Source organism: Gambusia affinis, linkage group LG19 (assembly GCF_019740435.1).
Source record: "Gambusia affinis linkage group LG19, SWU_Gaff_1.0, whole genome shotgun sequence".
Lineage (NCBI taxonomy): Eukaryota > Metazoa > Chordata > Actinopteri > Cyprinodontiformes > Poeciliidae > Gambusia > Gambusia affinis.
Genome location: NC_057886.1, coordinates 994,174 through 1,011,589, shown reverse-complemented (window position 1 = coordinate 1,011,589; position 17,416 = coordinate 994,174). Strand labels below are relative to the sequence as shown.

Genomic DNA, 17,416 nt, shown 5'->3' with positions numbered 1-17,416 from the left:
ATGACACAATGTTAAATTTCTGACAACGAAGATCAAGGATTTAGACGGGATCAACAGACAGAGACAAGAAAGGGAATAAGGCTGTGTTGGAGGAGTTGGGAGATGGTCCACCCAGATTCCTTTTTTTGAGGATCTTCTCAAAAACCCAAGAAAAAAGCTTTACAATCAACAGTGTAAATTATTACAGAAATATACAATATAATGTACAATAAGAACAGAGAAATAGTTAACCAGCAGATTTTACCTATGCCTTTTACTTACTAGAATTGTTAAATTCTGCTGCAACAAAATACATCATGTTTAAATGTCAATTCAGATTCCAGGATAAATATTTGAATAGCCTTTTTAGCTATTTTTATTTCACTCTTACTTGAGTAAAATCTTAGATGCATTCAATTTATTAAAATTAGTTGAAATAGTGCTACTCTTACCTGATTTAGCCTCAGAGGCACCAACTAAAAAACTTAATCTCCACAGGTCTTTAAATGAGTCAAGTGAACCATCAGCAACATCAGGTTAGATGATCTAAACACTGGGAAGAGGACAGGGACTCCAATAAGTCCACAATATATTTAGGTGCTTAGTTATGAATTGCCCTAAAACTCAAAATCAAAATTGTAAATTGTATTCAAAAATGAACATGGAGGTTTTCCACAAGACAGAGTAGCTCTGTCTGAAAACTGGTTATTTATCAAATCTGGACAGTACCTTGTGAAGACACACACCATTTTTAATTTAACTTTTTTGGCTCGTTTTTCTGTTTGGCTATGCTACAATCTTGGATTAAAATTGATTATTTTACAGTTTATATTATTTCATTCACAGAACATGCCTACAACTTTGAACATTTCATTTTCTTTCTATTGTGAAACAAACAACAAACCGAACAAGATAAAAAAAACAAACTTAAGCATGCATAACTGTTCAATCCTCTAAATGTAGAACTTTCCAGAGACACTTTGTGCAACAATCACAGCTGATAGTCACTTTGGGTAACTTTGACACATCTTTCCACTGGAATTTTTGCCCATTGCTTAAGGCAAAATTGTTCCAGCTCCTCCAAGTTTCCAGTGGTGAACATCAATCTTCAAGTCTGAACACAGATCTATAATTGAATAGAGGTCCGGGCTTTCACTAGACCATTCATACCCATCAAGTGACCCCTGAAATCACTTGAATGTTACTTTAGCAGTACGCTTTAGGTTATTGTCTGTTTGGAATGTAAACTGTCATCCCAGTCTCAAACACTGAAAGACTGAATCAGGTGTGGCTCAAAACTATCCCTTGACAGAGTTTCCCACTCCTTGCTGATAATTTCGTAACAGACATTGTAGTTTCCAGGTCAATTTTGGTCTAGCTTGACCAAAGCACTGTCATCTGTACATTTTGAAGGTCCTCCCACATGTCTTTTGGCAAACTCAAATGAGCCTTCCTGTTTTTGTCTGGAAGTAGAAGTATATATGTATATATATTATTGCAACACATTTTTTCAGAGGCCACATGCTTAATGAAATAAAGTGCACTCTGTTAGTACACCTGCAGTGATGGTTTTGAAGCTGCAAATCCATCACTAACCAAATACCTGACAAAGTTGGTTTTCAAAAGCATCTACATATCTTTTGAATCTCCTAAGCACCATAAAATCCATTATCATTATTTAGGAAGAACATTATACAATACAAACCTGCCACTAGAGGGCCACCTACCACAACTCTCAGACAGGACAAGGAGGGCATTTATTAGAGGGGTAGCACAGAGGCCAAAGGTAATCCAGAAGGATCTGCAGAGTTCCAACAGAGAAACTGGAGTTTCTGTCCATAGAACCACAATAAGCCAGACACTTCATAGAGCTGGGCTTTATGTGAGAGTGACCAGAAAAAGAAGAAGAAAAAAAAGGAAGGCTGTTTGTGTCTGTAAGTACAAACACACACGCATGCCCCCCTTCCACACACACACACACACACACACACACACACACACACACACACACACGTCTATATATATATATATATATATATATATACAGTTCTGGAAAAAGTAGAAACCACTGCACTGAACCGCATTGAAAACCTCCTGGTTGCTCCACCAAATATTGATTTTTGAACTCTTTCTGAGTTAAAATATAAGTATTGTTGTTTCTAAATAGATATGAACTTGATTTCTTTGTATTATTTGAGGTCTGAAATACTCCGATGGATACTTAACATCTCTTCCAACAGCTTAAACTATCTATTCCACAATAAGTATAAATCGAGGTTGTTGGTTGTCAGTTTGAACAAAAATAAGAAACAAATGAGAAAAAAAACATTATCTTGCACAATACTCCTGGCTTAGATTAAACACACACATATGGACATATATTCATTTTTCAATAATTTCTATAGCCTAACTCTGACCCTTACCCTAATTTAAACACTCTCACTAGGTGCCTAACCCTAACACTCAAAAACTCAACTCAATAAGTCCTATACCCAAACCCTATATCCCTAAAACAGCACTTTTTATTATGGACACATAACAGTGTGTCATCACAACATATTTACTGGAAAAATTGGCTTTGCAAGTGACAAATACCAAAAAACGCACGCACACACATCATCATATACAAAGTGTTTGCTGGTATTGAGACAAGAAATCTTTGCTAACACTTTTAGTCCTCCAGGTGGCACTGTGGCATCATGAACAGACTGAACAAAACACTCCACCCTAAAACAACTGGCCCCACCCTCTGACTTTTAGTGACACGTTTTCCTCTTAAAGCTCCAAGTCTTGAGGCTGTTACAGAGACAGACATGGTCAAACGAACAGCGGCCTTTTCCTCAAAGGTGTTAACTCTACATAATTGTTGGATGTTAGCACCTCTGAGATCTAGAATTTAAGACTGGGATATCAAGGCAAAGAAAACTCAGTAGCTGCTGGTAGGGGCCATTCAGACATTCAGGGGCCCCTTAAATTAATGGTTTAATTTTATATATTTATATATATATTAGGCAGGCGTGGACAGCTGAGCAACACTTTAGTTTGAACTCCCATGTAAAGGACTGTGAAGAGAAGATTATTTAAAACATGAGCTTATATTGTCTGTCTGTCTATATGGTCACATATTTCCACAATTTGTGCATGTCCCTCCCTTTCGCTTTCCTGCTGCTGTAAAGCTCATATAACTGGTCACCATGACAACCTGGCCGCAATAAATGCTATAAAGTTTTATAGATGAGCAACAACCCATACCCCCCTTCCCTCTCTCTCTTTCTCTCTCTCTCTCTCTCTCTCTCTCCCTCTATTTCTCTGAGATATATATATATATATAGTAATAATTTAATGTATTGGGCTGCACAGTGGCGCAGTTGGCAGAGCGGTTGCCTTGCAGCAAGAAGGTCCTGGGTTCGATTCCCAGCCGGGGATCTTTTTGCATGGAGTATACATGCTCTCCCTGTGCATGGTGGGTTCTCTCCGGGTTCTCCGGCTTCCTCCCACAGTCCAAAAACATGACTGTCAGGTTAATTGGTTTCTCTCAATTCTCCCTAGGTGTGAGTGTGTGTGCATGGTTGTTTGTCCTGTCTGTCTCTGTGCTGCCCTGCGACAGACTGGCGACCTGTCCAGGTCCTTTTTCTGGTCACTGACCCAGCCTCTCGCCCGAAACGCAGCTGGAGATTGGCACCAGCAACCCTCCCGACCCCATTAGGGACAAGGGTGATCAGAAAATGGATGGATGGATGGACCTGTGTGTTTTTGTTAGCGCTCCACCATCACAAATGAGCAAATGTGTGCAGCAGAAACTATTAATGGAAATACTGACCCAATAAGTCCAAAGGTTGAGTAATAAAGGAAACACCCAGATTTAGAACTCCTGAAAAGCTCACAAGCTAACAGTGGTGACTGTATTTTATTTGTGTCTTTGTGTTGCCCTGCGACAGACTGGCGACCTGTCCAGGGTGTACCCCGCCTCTCGCCCGGGACGGAGCTGGAGATAGGCACCAGCAACCCTCCCGACCCCATTTAGGGAAGAAGGGTGTAAAGAAAATGGATGGATGGATTTAATGTATTTAAAAACCAGGTAGCTGAAAAGGCTGGTCTTCCTCAGCCTTTTCATTTAACTTTCATCCATTTCTCCCCTCCATGGTCCTGCTCAACATAAAAGTGCTCATGCATGCAGTAATAACTATTAACTGGTGGTTGATCTGCTAATTCTTTATCAAAAAATCATCTTGCACATCTGCATCCTTTCTCACGTCACTCCTCACCTGTGCAAGTTTTTAATCAATCAATCAATCAATCAATCCATTTTCTGTACACCCTTGTCCCTTAGAGGGCTGGTGGTGTTATCTATCTCCAGCTAATGTTCCGGGCGAGAGGCGGGGTCACCTTGAACAGGTCATCAGTCTGTCGCAGGGCAACACAGAGACATACAGGAAACACAACACACACACTCACACCTAGTGAGAATTTAGAGAGACCAATTAACCTGACAGTCATGTTTTTGGACTGTGGGAGGAAGCCGGAGAACCCGGAGAGAACCCACCATGCACAGGGAGAACATGCAAACTCCATGCAGAAAGACCCCGGGCCGGGAATCGAACCCAGGACCTTTTTGCTGCAAGGCAGCAGTGTTACTAACTGTACCACTGTTGAATGTTTTAGTTCTTTTCCTGGTGGTAGTAACAACCTTTTCAGCATGTCATTGTTCTCCTTAGGCTTCTAATGAGCCATCATTTGATCCAGGTGTGTTAAACCAAGGAGAAAACTAAAATATGCAGGACGCCGGCCCTTGAGGACCAATTTAGGCACCACTGTTTCAGATTGTTCCTCTTTATGTCCAAAGATAATAACTTCAGTTTTGTTTCTGTTCAGCTGGAGAAAGTTTTAACACATCCCCACATTTATCTGTTCTAAGCATTCATTCAGTGATTGGATGAGTTCAGAGTCACCTGGTGTCATCACAATGTAGAGCTGTGTATCACCTGTGTAGTTATGATAACTGATCTTATTCCCTATTATATCCTGAGCTAGTGGGAGCATATAGACATAGAATAAGAGGGGTCCTACGATTGAACCTTGGGGTACCCCACATGTTGCCTCTGTCTGCTTAAAGGAGAAGTTACTTATTGAAACAAAGAGCTTCCTATTGTCTCCCTTTAGTAGCTGGCCTCCATCTCTCAGCTGGCATTCACGCTGCTAACCTCCAGCTTGTAAGCCCATTTTTGCTCAGCTATTTCCCTCACTAATTAGCTGACATCTTCCCCTTTTGTCATAATACGGCCACTCCGCCGGCCTCTGCACCCTCTTTTAGGGGAAGACCTTTCTAATCCTCATCCTAAACTGCTCATCCAAGTTTACTGCATTTCACAGCAGCCAAGTCTTCCGCTGGCGCCTGAGTGCCAAAACCTTCTGTCATTCATGTCAAATAAAACAGTCTAATTGCACCTCTTTCTTTGTGAGATTCTTCAGATTGAATTGTGTTTGATCTTTGCTAGGTGTTGAATAAAGTTATTTTCTTTTTGTGTTATTTTCATTAAGCACAGTTGGGTCAGTTTTATTTAGTTTTTTTTATTTTCATAAAAACTAACATATATGGCTCCTCTATCTGCTCTATAATTATAAAACACATACCCACACACACACACATATATATAATTTAGTTAGAATTTCTGATTTACCAATAGGCTACTATAAATGCTACTTGAAGACTAATAATTTCATTAAGACTTCTTTGCTTACAAGCAAAAATGCTGTTGATATTTATATTTATAAAATTACTTGTCTTTTTTTTTTTACTTGCCAAATTAGTGTAATGTCAAGAAAATAAATTTCATTATCTGTCAAATTACCCTCACACATTGACTTGGTCTCTGCCATGCTAACTCTCTGCTGTTTTGCAGTAGCATCAGTAATACTTTTTATTAAATATGCTTAGAGATTTTTCCTTATGATGTCATTAAGATTTAAGAAGTCCACTGATGAGAAAAATCAGTCTTGTTGTTTTCTCCTGTTGCCATGGTGAATTGTGTGTCTGCCTTCAATTGATGAGAGTTTCTTCTGTACTCACTCTCATGCTTAACTCAGGATTGATTTGACCAAGTGCTGAGTTACCTAGTTGATGTCTCCTGTTTGAAAGTTAAAACACTTATTAATTTTGCTTTCTGAAACAAGGTCTTGAGATTCACTTGAGAGCAGTTGTTGAATCTGGATGCCATTTTCAGAGAAGAATGATAAAGAAATCCTTAAAATTTGCTTGCCAACTTCTCTATCAACTATAAGTTTGATAAAGAATGAACATTCAGCATTCATTAACATAGTTAATTTTGACTGACATGACTTAAGCAAATGAAAATCTTATTGAAAAAATACTGAGAATTGTATGGAAGCAACTGATGTATATCCAAAAGGATTTGCTATGTGTTCATAAGGAATAAGCAGTTGTTACTATTATGTGCACAAATGAATACACATTTTATGTATATTGATGTAACAGTTATATGATCAGAGAAAAGGGCCAAAACAACTGAAAATACAAAGTAAAAGTAAAAACCTCTAGTGGAAAACAGTGCTCTTTAAGTGGGCAGATGCATCCAGCAGATGGCGCCCTGGCATCACTGAAAGATGCCGACAATGAGGTCTTAAACAGATAAGACGTCATCGTTATTTATGTTGTTCTGTCACTTTTAACAAATTCAGAATTTCCATATGAAACTTCAGATTTTGAATTTGTTTTATTTTGAATGTTATTCATATTTTTTATGTGAAGTATATAAACTGTATATATTTTTTTTAGAAAAAATGAATAGATATCTAAGTTTAAAATTGCTGTCATGATACGGTATTGCTACCTTTTACAAGAAAAAAAGTGAAATCAACTGATTTCATGAAAGGTCACTGAACATTTACATGTGTATGGCTTTTTGTGAGTTGCTTTCACCATCAAACTCAGAGGTTTACTTCATTCTCCCAGGATGCACTGTGTTCCCACCTGCAGTTCTTTTACGGTTCTTTATATCACAGTCTGTTTTATTGGCACCAACAGACATTAAAGTCTTCTGAACACACGCTTGCTGCCCATCAGCAGTCTACATCTCCATAAAAGGCGACTCCCCATGAAAATTGAGAGACCACACCATCCCAGTGAGGGAGAGCCAAAGCAGATAGAGAAGCCATAACAGTCACAATTTTATTCTGAGCTCCATAAAACTGGGTACACCACCATATCCCACCCAATCTCATTTGACCTTGAAACTAAGCGAAAATGCAGCTCCCTTTCTTTGCTTTTATTTTGTGTCGCGATTAATACATGACACTCCAGGCTTTCTTCTAAACCGAAAAGATTTGTTTATGTAGATACAGTCAAAAAGATGCTATTAAACATAATCTTGTGACTAAACCCAATAAAAATAGCTTCTTGTTTGAATCATTTGGGCCAACTGAGACTGAGCAAAACACCACCTTGTTCATTGCAAGAATACATATTTTAGCAAGCTGTGAATAGATCAGTTGGGGGACTCAAACAGAGTAGAGAAGCAGGCAGGCTGGGTGCATAATATAAAAAAAATAATAATAAAAAGTTAAACTTCCAAAACCAAAAGAATCAAAGCTACAAACAAATATCACAAATAGAGGAGATGCAGGCAAAACCCAGGACCACAAGCAAACTGAAAAAGTCTGAGAGGAAACCAGATAAACCCAATAATGTGATTTCAAACTTAGTACTCAGTATTTACATATACAGATGTCTGATTGCTAAATAATGATATTCTAACTTGTATGTAGTATAATGTAAGAGTATTTTGTGAGCAACCATTCGATTATAACAGATACAGTGTAATTTCTGTGCTGGAGCCTCCTTGACCTACTGAAATGCAGTTTGGTATAATGAACACTAGGTGGAGAAGAAATGCTTCCCTAACCCATCATAATTTGGAGTTCATGGCCTAATGGTTGAACATACTGTGTGGTGCCTTGTTTTATAGCAGTATTCAGTTTCACTCACATTTATGATGGAGTAGTCCATCTGTTTTTTAATTTAATTACATTAAACCTAATGATGGAGCTCTACAGGGGTTGATTTTGAGCTGAGGCATTATAAAATATCCCTTCCACCCTCAACATGGCCTGTTCTCCCTGCTGCCCTCTGGGAAAGGTTTCAGCAGCTTCAAATGCAGAACCACCAGATTCCACAACAGCTTCATCCATCATGCCTCAAGGATACTAAACTCCCACTGATTTAATCTTTTATTGTATATATTGATACTTTCATTACTTATTTATTTTATTATTATTATTGCTTTGCCACAAAATATCTTTCAATTTGTACATTTTTAAATGTACAGTTGAATGACAATAAACTCTGTGTATGTCTATCTTTGAGTTTTTGTCTTATACTGTTAAATCCATTGTGACAGATAAATAAATCAAAATGGGCTTAGAAGTTCTCCTATCAGTTTATGACATATGGTGTGTCATTGTGTTTTCTAATAAACCCTTTAAAACTACTTCCTTTGCTTGGCTGTGTGTTGGGTTCTGGCTCTATCATAAATGTTAGTTTCTCTAGGTACTGCTGGGGCATTTGTCCTTTAATCCTTGAAATGTTCTTGATGTGATAGAGGTCGACTTTGTAGTGTCTTTATCTCTGAAGGTTCAGGTCTGGGTCCATTACTACACCCAGGTTTCAGGCTTGATCAGTAGTTTCTGTCAGAACTGAAGCCGTATGTCTCTTGATAACTCCCATTTAGGACTAAAGATTATCTCAGTTTTGTTCCTGTTTACCTGAAAGAAATTATTCCACATCCACATTGATTTGTTATAAGAATTTGTTCAGTGCATGTGTACGCTCATAGTCACTTAGTAATATTGCAATGTAGAGCTCTATATCATCTGAATACTTATGCTAAACTTGTTAGTAGCTATATTTTGTGTTATGTAAATACCAAGATTGGTTCCAGGAATTAACCTTGGGGTACCCTGTATCTGTTTGAAACTGAGCTTGACTCAGTTTCTGTTCTTTAGGGTAAGACTGTAAACTAGTACAGTATTGCAGTTTGAGTCAGCTCTTCAGTCACTTTAATCTTACAGTCAACATTGTCAAATGCTGTACTGAGCCTCAACAGTACCAGCACTATTGTAATAATTCAAACTATATAGAGAAGCATCTGCTTAGCTTGTATCTACAAGCTAACTGTTGCCACAGTTTCCATTGGCTAATTTACATAATAAATAAAATAAAAAAATAAAAAATAAAAACAATGGAAAGAGGTCCTCAAGTGCAAAAGTCTACATAGTCTTCATCAACTTTCCCCTAATAATTTTCCTTTTGCTGGAATATCTGCAAATATATTTTAGCTTTCTACACAGCTGTATTCCATAATTACATACAGGAACTGCTGGATATGATGCTGTCTGAACACCATATCATTTCATCATAAATCATGATCCAGAACATTGAAATAAACCACAATGTCCCGTGCAATAGACTTGTGCACTAATATACACAACTGAAGTGGTCACAGTGATGTAACACATGTTCTCAGGTGTGTTTTTCCAATTCAGCTGTTTGGCCCCTCCAGATCAGGGGCCAAACAGCCAGCTATCCACGACCCCAGCCTGGAGAATATTTGTTGTGTTTCTTGGCTTTGCAGATTTAGGTATCAAGCCATAAATATGATTGTAGAATTTAGTCATTTAGTTCTTTTTCAGAAACTGGTACATCTGAAAAACACTCAGTTTGGTGTTTTGTTGGGTCCTGTTGGATGCTGTTATATTATGAACTATGAGGGACAGGTTACTGTCCCTTTAAGGGTTACAGTTGTGTTCTACAGCAGCTGTGATACATGTGGCATTGATGGAAGCTCAGTCAAGGTAATTTCAATAAAGCTACACAGTATGGTTTTTGAGTCCTACACAGACGCTACACTAACCTTTTGAGGTTTGGACTTGCAGTGCACTCTGCTGGGCTATTTTGTCTTTAAAAACTATTCTCTCAGTTAATTTCTTCATTCAAATTTGTTCAAATTTTAGTTCAAATTCATGAACAAATTCAAATTTTGCTTTGTTCATTCAGCTCCTGAAGGTTTCATTTATTTGATACCTACAATGTTTTCTTTCAGTTTTTCTTATATTTTTTTTTTTTGCTATATTTTACAGGATCTGGTGTGTACTCTGGTCATACATGAGAGGCTGAAAGAGAAGAAGGAATTGTCCCCCCTGAATGAAGAGGTGACTTTTCTGGTCGCAGGCTGTTAAGATTAAGTTTCAGAAAGCCTCCTACAAAAATAATGTTTTATTTTGAATCATCAGAATAAAACGTTTCCCCGGTTTCATTTTATTGAATGCTTATTTTAAGCTCCCTGTCATGAAAGGCTATAGGAGCCATTTGTGCAGATGCATGAATGTTGTTCATAAATAAAAAATCCTAAAGAGTTTTTATTCCAGTTTAATAAAAGCGATGCAAAACTTTAAATTGAATAAGACAATATGAATGGAATTTGGAGGCTCTCTTCTTATAATCACCTGTTTTTTATCAAGAAATAGCAGACCTGTTTTGGATTATCTTATAAATCTCTGAGACATTACCCTTCATCTCAGATACCTAGTCTAAAATGGCATTTAAAACGTTTTCATTTGGTGTATTAAAGGAGTCGTTTGTTTGGCAAAACTAGTTGGAGGTATCACCAAAAAAAATTAGTCCCGGTGAATTTCTTTTTCTGCTGGAGATTTTGTATGATGTGAAGGTGTCATCAAAGAACAGGTCATTTAAAAGACCAAGACACAATTATGCCACACCTGAAATCCTGCATCAGTTTGGGAGGAACAAAAGACATGATTGTGTGGCATATTAAACTATTTTTAGAATTATTCACAAATAAAAACCCAATTTCATCTTCTTATGTTTTCATCATAAGTGGTATCATTTTTTACATTTTGAAATATTCCCATCATTTTTTCAAAACATTTTTAAAATACTTTATGTAGGAATGCAGTGCACTCATGCCAGTGTGCATCTGGTGAATCAGAATGCTCCTTTCCTAAGGCCTTTTGCACCTCAAGTCCTTGTAGAGCAGACAGAGGCCAGACTGCTAAATGTTTACAAGCTGTCTGTCAAAAAAGGCAGACCACAAAGCAGACAGAGGAGGAGTGGGATGGGTGGAGAGAGAGGTAGTAAAACCTGGAGGGGAAGTGTGTGTGTGTGTGTGTGTTTGTGTGTGGGTGTGGGTGTGTGTGTATTAGTAAGGGAGGTCTTTTGGACATGAACTTGAGACAGAAAACGAGACCCTGTCCTGCATTCCTTCTCCTAAACGTAAACTGCGCCATGGGGAGATGTTGATGTGTGTGTGTAGGTGTGTGTGTAAGTGTGTGTGTGTGTGTGCGTATATGTGTGTGTGACTCTAGTTGTGTTCTCAAATGCACTCCTGCTATCACACCAAATGTTATAGAATAGAATAGAACAGAATAGAATCAAAAAATATTTTTTGCTTTTAGGACAAAAATTGCATAACCAAAAATGTATTAGTTTTTTTCTAAATGTCTTTTTTTAAATTCATAACTTAAACTTTATTTTATAAAGTTTAACATCTTTCCATGGTTTTGAAAGAATGTGGTTCTATCACAGATATTTTAAAAATGTGGCCAGTAAATCCAAAAGGATTTTTTACAGGTGGCCCAAAATTATTAGTCATAAATGATTTTTCTTTATTTTCATTTCTGCCCAGTATTTGAAGAAATTGTCTTTCATTATAGTTTTCTTCAATTAAATATGAATTTTTCCCAGAATCAATTTGCAGAATTCAAATTGTTTATAGTGACTGATAACATTCATATGTTTTTTTTAACACTGGTATGAATATGAATCATCAAAATGATGCAGTAGAAGGTGATTGAAATACAAACTTACCAATAAAAATTTGACTTCAGTTAGAAACCCCTGCATGCTGTAAACCTTTAGTGAATCATGGTTTGTTCTCCTTTGTGCTCCAGCATTTTGCTAATTCAGTTTAGAACAATTTGTATTTTATAGGCACAGATTTTTGTATGGTAAATTTAGAAAACATAAAGAAAAGTATATATTTTTATAGCAATTGTAGAATCAATCAATTAAGCCCCTCTCATAATTACATAAAGAGTTTAATTTAATTTTAAGTAGCCTTAATTTACAGTAGTTTGCTAAATTACAGCCCATGTTCAGAAAACATTATAATTGCTACTACACGTGGTTGTGGAAACTGCGACAAAAGGGAAGTTGGCTAAAATATAAGATGAAAAAACCGACTTGACAGTTTGATTCAGTCCACATGAAAACATCAAACTGAGCTGATCTCGTGAGTGTGATGTGGTGGGACCACAGCAGCCTCCTGCTCGCTCCACCTCCACCTCCACCTCCTCCCGTCCTCCTCCAGTTATTTAGAGCAAAGGGGACATGGAGCTTTATGAGAGGCTGGGCTTCCGTGAGGAATAGGAGCTTTAAAAGAGGACAGAGTAGGAGCAGTAAACACAGTCAACACGCCAGCTGAACACACCACCGTTTGTCAAGTTCATTGTTAACGTAAGCGCACGCACACACACACGCACACGCACGCACACACACACACACACACACACAGCCACACACACACGCAACCACACACACACACACGCAATCACACGCACACACACGCAGACAGACAAACGCACCCATGCATCTACACACACAGATACAGAAAGAAAGAGAGACAGAGAAAGAGATTTGAAGTTACTTCTTAACTTCAAGTTTGAACCTTCCTCAGCTTAAACTGCAGCTTCAGACTAAGATGGATGTTTCTGTTCTGGTTGAAGCTCCCAGCGTTGCTTTCCAAATTAATTTGCAAACTTTCGTTTTATTATATATCAACTCATAGTATTCAGAAATCTGTTGGAAGCTTTGTGTCACTGTCAATTATTGAGATTTATTTTAGACCAAAACGGCAAGAAATATTTTTCAATAAACCTGGAAGAAATATTCCTAGTTTTACTTCTTTGGGTTTGGGTTAGACATAAAAATGTACATAAAAGACATAAAAACCAGGCCTTTATCGGGATATAATAATGATATATTTTTTAAGAAAAATACTTTTCACACTACTAATAAAAACTAATTTACGTCTTTTAATATTTTAGACTGGGTAAGGTATTTTAATTAAACTAGACCAGTCTAGTCAGAAATAGTTTTGGTAACTAATCGTTCCTTCTGTGCGTAATATTGCAAAGGAAACGCCAGAGTGTAAAATAGTAATGTGGAGTTTTAGGCGTTTGGCTCTAACCTTCTGAAATTTAGTTTACAACTGTGATGCAAAGACAAAAGCACGAAACGTTTCTATAAAATTAATTTGTGATATTTCTGAAAGTACTGACGACGGTAGAAACACACACACGCGCGCGCACATGCTATATATATATATATGTAATACTCGGTTGTATTTCTCGTGGTTCTCTTGGTTTGAATACATCTTAATTATTTTCTCAAATGCACAAATAAAATACCACTAAAAGTTCAAAATGATGACTTTATCTAGATGAGTGATGACACATTGGGGTTACAGGGTTTTATTAGGTGTCAAAGTATGTTGCGATAACTGCTTTACTGTATTAACAATGTACAAAGTATACTACTACTGTCATACACTGAGCTATATCTGAGCACTGACCACACAAACAGCTGAGAAGAACAAACATCGACAGGGAGTCACTTGAAAGCAGGCAGAAAGCGGTAGTATTTACAAAGTGCCTCCAAGAAGGTTCATCTCAAGGCTTTGATTACATTTTATTTAGCTTTTCAATTTTCTGTTGAGTACATGGGTCCCTCACGGTCCCGGTTCCGGTAGCCAAGTTCCGTCATTTTATTCTCATGTTTTCACTTGTGTATTTTAGGTTCATCCCAGTTCTCTTTGTTCTACAATATGGTAAACACTGAAGTCCGCAATAAATTCCGCAGAGCTGAAAGCTGTGTGCTACTGCGTGCTGCTTTTCACTTTGGCAACGAACTTCTTCTCCTTCACTCGCCTGTTCTGGAACCAGATGGTTATCTGGCGCTCAGAGAGGTTGGTCACAGCTGAGATCTTCCTCCGCTTGTCCTTCGTGATGAACTTGTTGGCTGCATATTCCTTCTCCAGTTCTTTCAGCTGGACCTTTGTGTATGGTATCCGCTTCTTTCTCCCCCGGCGGAAAGGCGAGCCTTCGTGTTGGTGCGCCACCACATCTGGTGAAAAGAATTAGAGAGACAAGATTGAAGATTTTTAGACCGAAGTTCCACAGATCAGGATATTTCCAAGTTACACTGAGAATTACACAGGATTACAAATGCTGGAAATGTGCGGTGTTCATTCATGAGGATATAAACCTGCTTCAAACAGGTTGGTATCCGTCTGGTACTCAGACAGGAACCGTGTTCTACTAACTGCGGCCTCAATAAAAGGAAACATTGGAGCACTTTCTCCCAGCTGTTTCTTTGGTATTTGACATATGTGTAAGAAAGACATGATTTTATATGTAACTGTTACTATATTACATGTTAATGAAATAAGAGATGTTATATAATTTTCTTATTTGTTGTGATAAATTGTGGTTGCACTGAAGAGATAATAACATTTTATTATTTAAAATAATACAGACATGTTTGATAACACTTAATATCTGAGTAAAAATAATCATCATAAAAACATGATGAGGAATTTGGATCTAAAGGAAAGTTATTGAATAATATCCTTTTGAGGAAAATGAGGCAGAAAGAGTATTTTTTTAATTGAACAGGTGAAGTTTAGAGCTCCAGATAGATAGATAGATAGATAGATAGATAGATAGATAGATAGATAGATAGATAGATAGATAGATAGATAGATAGATAGATAGATAGATAGATAGATAGATAGATAGATAGATAGATAGATAGATAGATAGATAGATAGATAGATAGATAGATAGATAGATCTTATAACAAGAAAAGTCTGTTTAATGACTATAATAATAATAATAATAATAATAATAATAATAATAATAATAATAATAATAATAATAATAATAATAATAATAATAATAATAATAATTCAAGACTTGTATTTTTATTTTATCAATATGTTACGATTAAATAAACGGCAGCATTGGTTATATTCAGTGTTGCTGTTCTATAGATTTTAATTCCTCTGCTGAACGATGTGGACTGCTAGGCTAGTCAAATGCTAACACAGTAACTGAAGAATAGAAGCTCCAGAAATTACCAGCTAGAGCGGTCTTCCAGAGGTGTCCAGCCTGCGCCTGGTCCTTGGAGCAGTACATCTGCCCTCCCCAACCGTTGGTCAGAGCCCATGGCTGGTAGCTGTCCATGGGGAGAAGGGTTTCATGGCGTGGATCTCCGCTCCCAAGAGTTTGGACAACTGATACGTCCAGATAGCTGGCCATGGACTGGTAGGGGTTGGCATAGCCGTGGTAAAATGTGAACTCCTTGGCCCGGTGGTTTGGGTACTCGTCAGGGCTCATTGTAGTGTCCATGTACTGCGAGCTGAGCGCAGCTCCAGTCGCCTGGGTGCATGATTTAATAGAGCTTCTCCCCATCCTGCAGGGATAGTAACTGTTACCAAAGTAGCTGTATGGTAACGCTGTTGCAGCTGATGAACTCTGGTGCGGTACTGCAGCTCCGGGGCAGGTTCCGGCCCCGCATTGTTTTCCTGAAGATGCAGTAGTCTCACTGGAGCTTGAGGTGGAAACGTCCACTGTAGAGTAACCAGCTGAGGAATGCACCAGGTTAGAGGCGTGTCCTCCGAAAGCGGCCGCAGCCGCAGAATGGGCCATGAGGTTGCGGCACTGACTCGCCGCAGTGGCTGCAGCAAAGTTTCCGCTGCCCACCAGACCCTCCATGTTCTTGTTGAGGTCTTCTAGGTTGTTGTCATACACGAACATCACAGTCTCCGCTGGCCAGCGAGAATTTAAGACCAGGGAGGTTTTCATATGCGCGTCTTTCCACACTATGGCTTCTGTTTTCACAGTCTCCCCTCAAACGCGAACCGCTCTTGCACTACTACAACATTTAGAAAATGAGGGATGTCTAATCCGGTCTCCCGAACACGCAGATTTAATTAATTCACGTGATGAACGCGTCCATAGCCTTTCAGAAAGTGTGGTCGCTCAAAGACAAAGACTCCCTGTACCCGACCAGAACTCTGGTTTCATCTCTGCAGAAGCCTTGACGCAACAAACCCCTTGGACCAAGAAACGGACGTCCATTGGCTGAGAGCTACTGATCACATGATTGAAGAGGAGCGAAGAGAGCCGAACCGAATTGTTTGGAGCTGTCAATCACAGGAAAATATTTGAACAAGGCTGAGGTCTGGCACGAGCTGGACTTAAGCAGATGCGTAACGCTTTCTGCGCGCACGATGCCATCATGTCAGATAGGCTCTGGTTATCGCAAACATGAGTTTTAGTCTCTGTGGTTCTCGATTCAAGCACAACTGTAAAGAAAGAAAGAAAGAAGAAAGAAAGAAAGAAAGAAAGAAAGAAAGAAAGAAAGAAAGAAAGAAAGAAAGAAAGAAAGAAAGAAAGAAAGAAAGAAAGAAAGAAAGAAAGAAAGAAAGAAAGAAAGAAAGAAAGGAAGAAAGAAAGAAAGAAAGGAGGAAAGAAAGAAAGCGCCTAATCTAAACAATTTAGAAGATAATGCATTTTTCTGTCTTAACACTATTATAGATTAATGCTAGATTTCTTTCCTCTAGTTCTTGACTGCAAGCAGATCAAGTGTTCAGGTTTTTTAAGAACTGCGAACAATTGTTAGAACATTTACGGTATTAAGAAGGTCCTGTTTGAAACACGAAGGGCGGTGTCCCCATCTATCTATCTATCTATCTATCTATCTATCTATCTATCTATCTATCTATCTATCTATCTATCTATCTATCTATCTATCTATCTATCTATCTATCTATCTATCTATCTATCTATCTATCTATCTATCTATCTATCTATCTATCTATCTATCTATCTATCTATCTATCTATCTATATATATATATATATATATATACATATATATATATATATATATATATATATATATATATATATATATATATATATATATATATATATATATATAGTTACACAGTTTGTTCAGGGGTTCATGGTGAACCGGACTGTTCTTCTTAATCGCTTTCTTTCTGCTGCAGTGAATCCATTTTCCGTGTAAATATATAAAAGTATGATTATACGTTTTGGGTTTCATACTATCAGTAGTAAATATAAAAAAAAAACAAAAAAAAAAAACAATAGCGGACATCTGTCTCCCGAAAACATCATTCTGTTTGCATTACAGTCTCACTGATTGTCCCGTTGACCATCATGTTTCTGAGTCTATTTTAATTTTGCTTATTTGTTTATCGCTGAGACAAAGAACTGCTTCCTTCGTGGATCCATAAAGTAGCTACTCTCTAAAATAC

The 17,416-nt window shown here is 37.8% G+C and overlaps 1 protein-coding gene across 1 annotated transcript; it reads right to left on the bottom strand.

Annotated features, from left to right (window-relative positions):
- Window positions 1–13,866: 13,866 nt before the first annotated feature.
- hoxb13a (homeobox B13a) lies at window positions 13,867–15,936 on the bottom strand. The gene is made up of 2 exons (XM_044099031.1): window positions 15,210–15,936; window positions 13,867–14,194 (listed from the first exon to the last, which is right to left on the bottom strand). Exons 1-2 carry the CDS (start codon window positions 15,934–15,936, stop codon window positions 13,947–13,949), a joined length of 975 nt encoding a protein of 324 aa, XP_043954966.1. The 3' UTR covers window positions 13,867–13,946.
- Between the last annotated feature and the right edge of the window lie 1,480 nt (window positions 15,937–17,416).

Coding starts and splice junctions, on each gene's coding strand:
- hoxb13a (XM_044099031.1), bottom strand. CDS start 15,936: ATGAAAACCTCCCTGGTCTTAAATTCTCGCTGGCCAGCGGAGACTGTG. Junction 14,195..15,209: donor CTGGAAGACCGCTCTAGCTG/GTAATTTCTGGA, acceptor TCTTTTCACCAG/ATGTGGTGGCGCACCAACAC.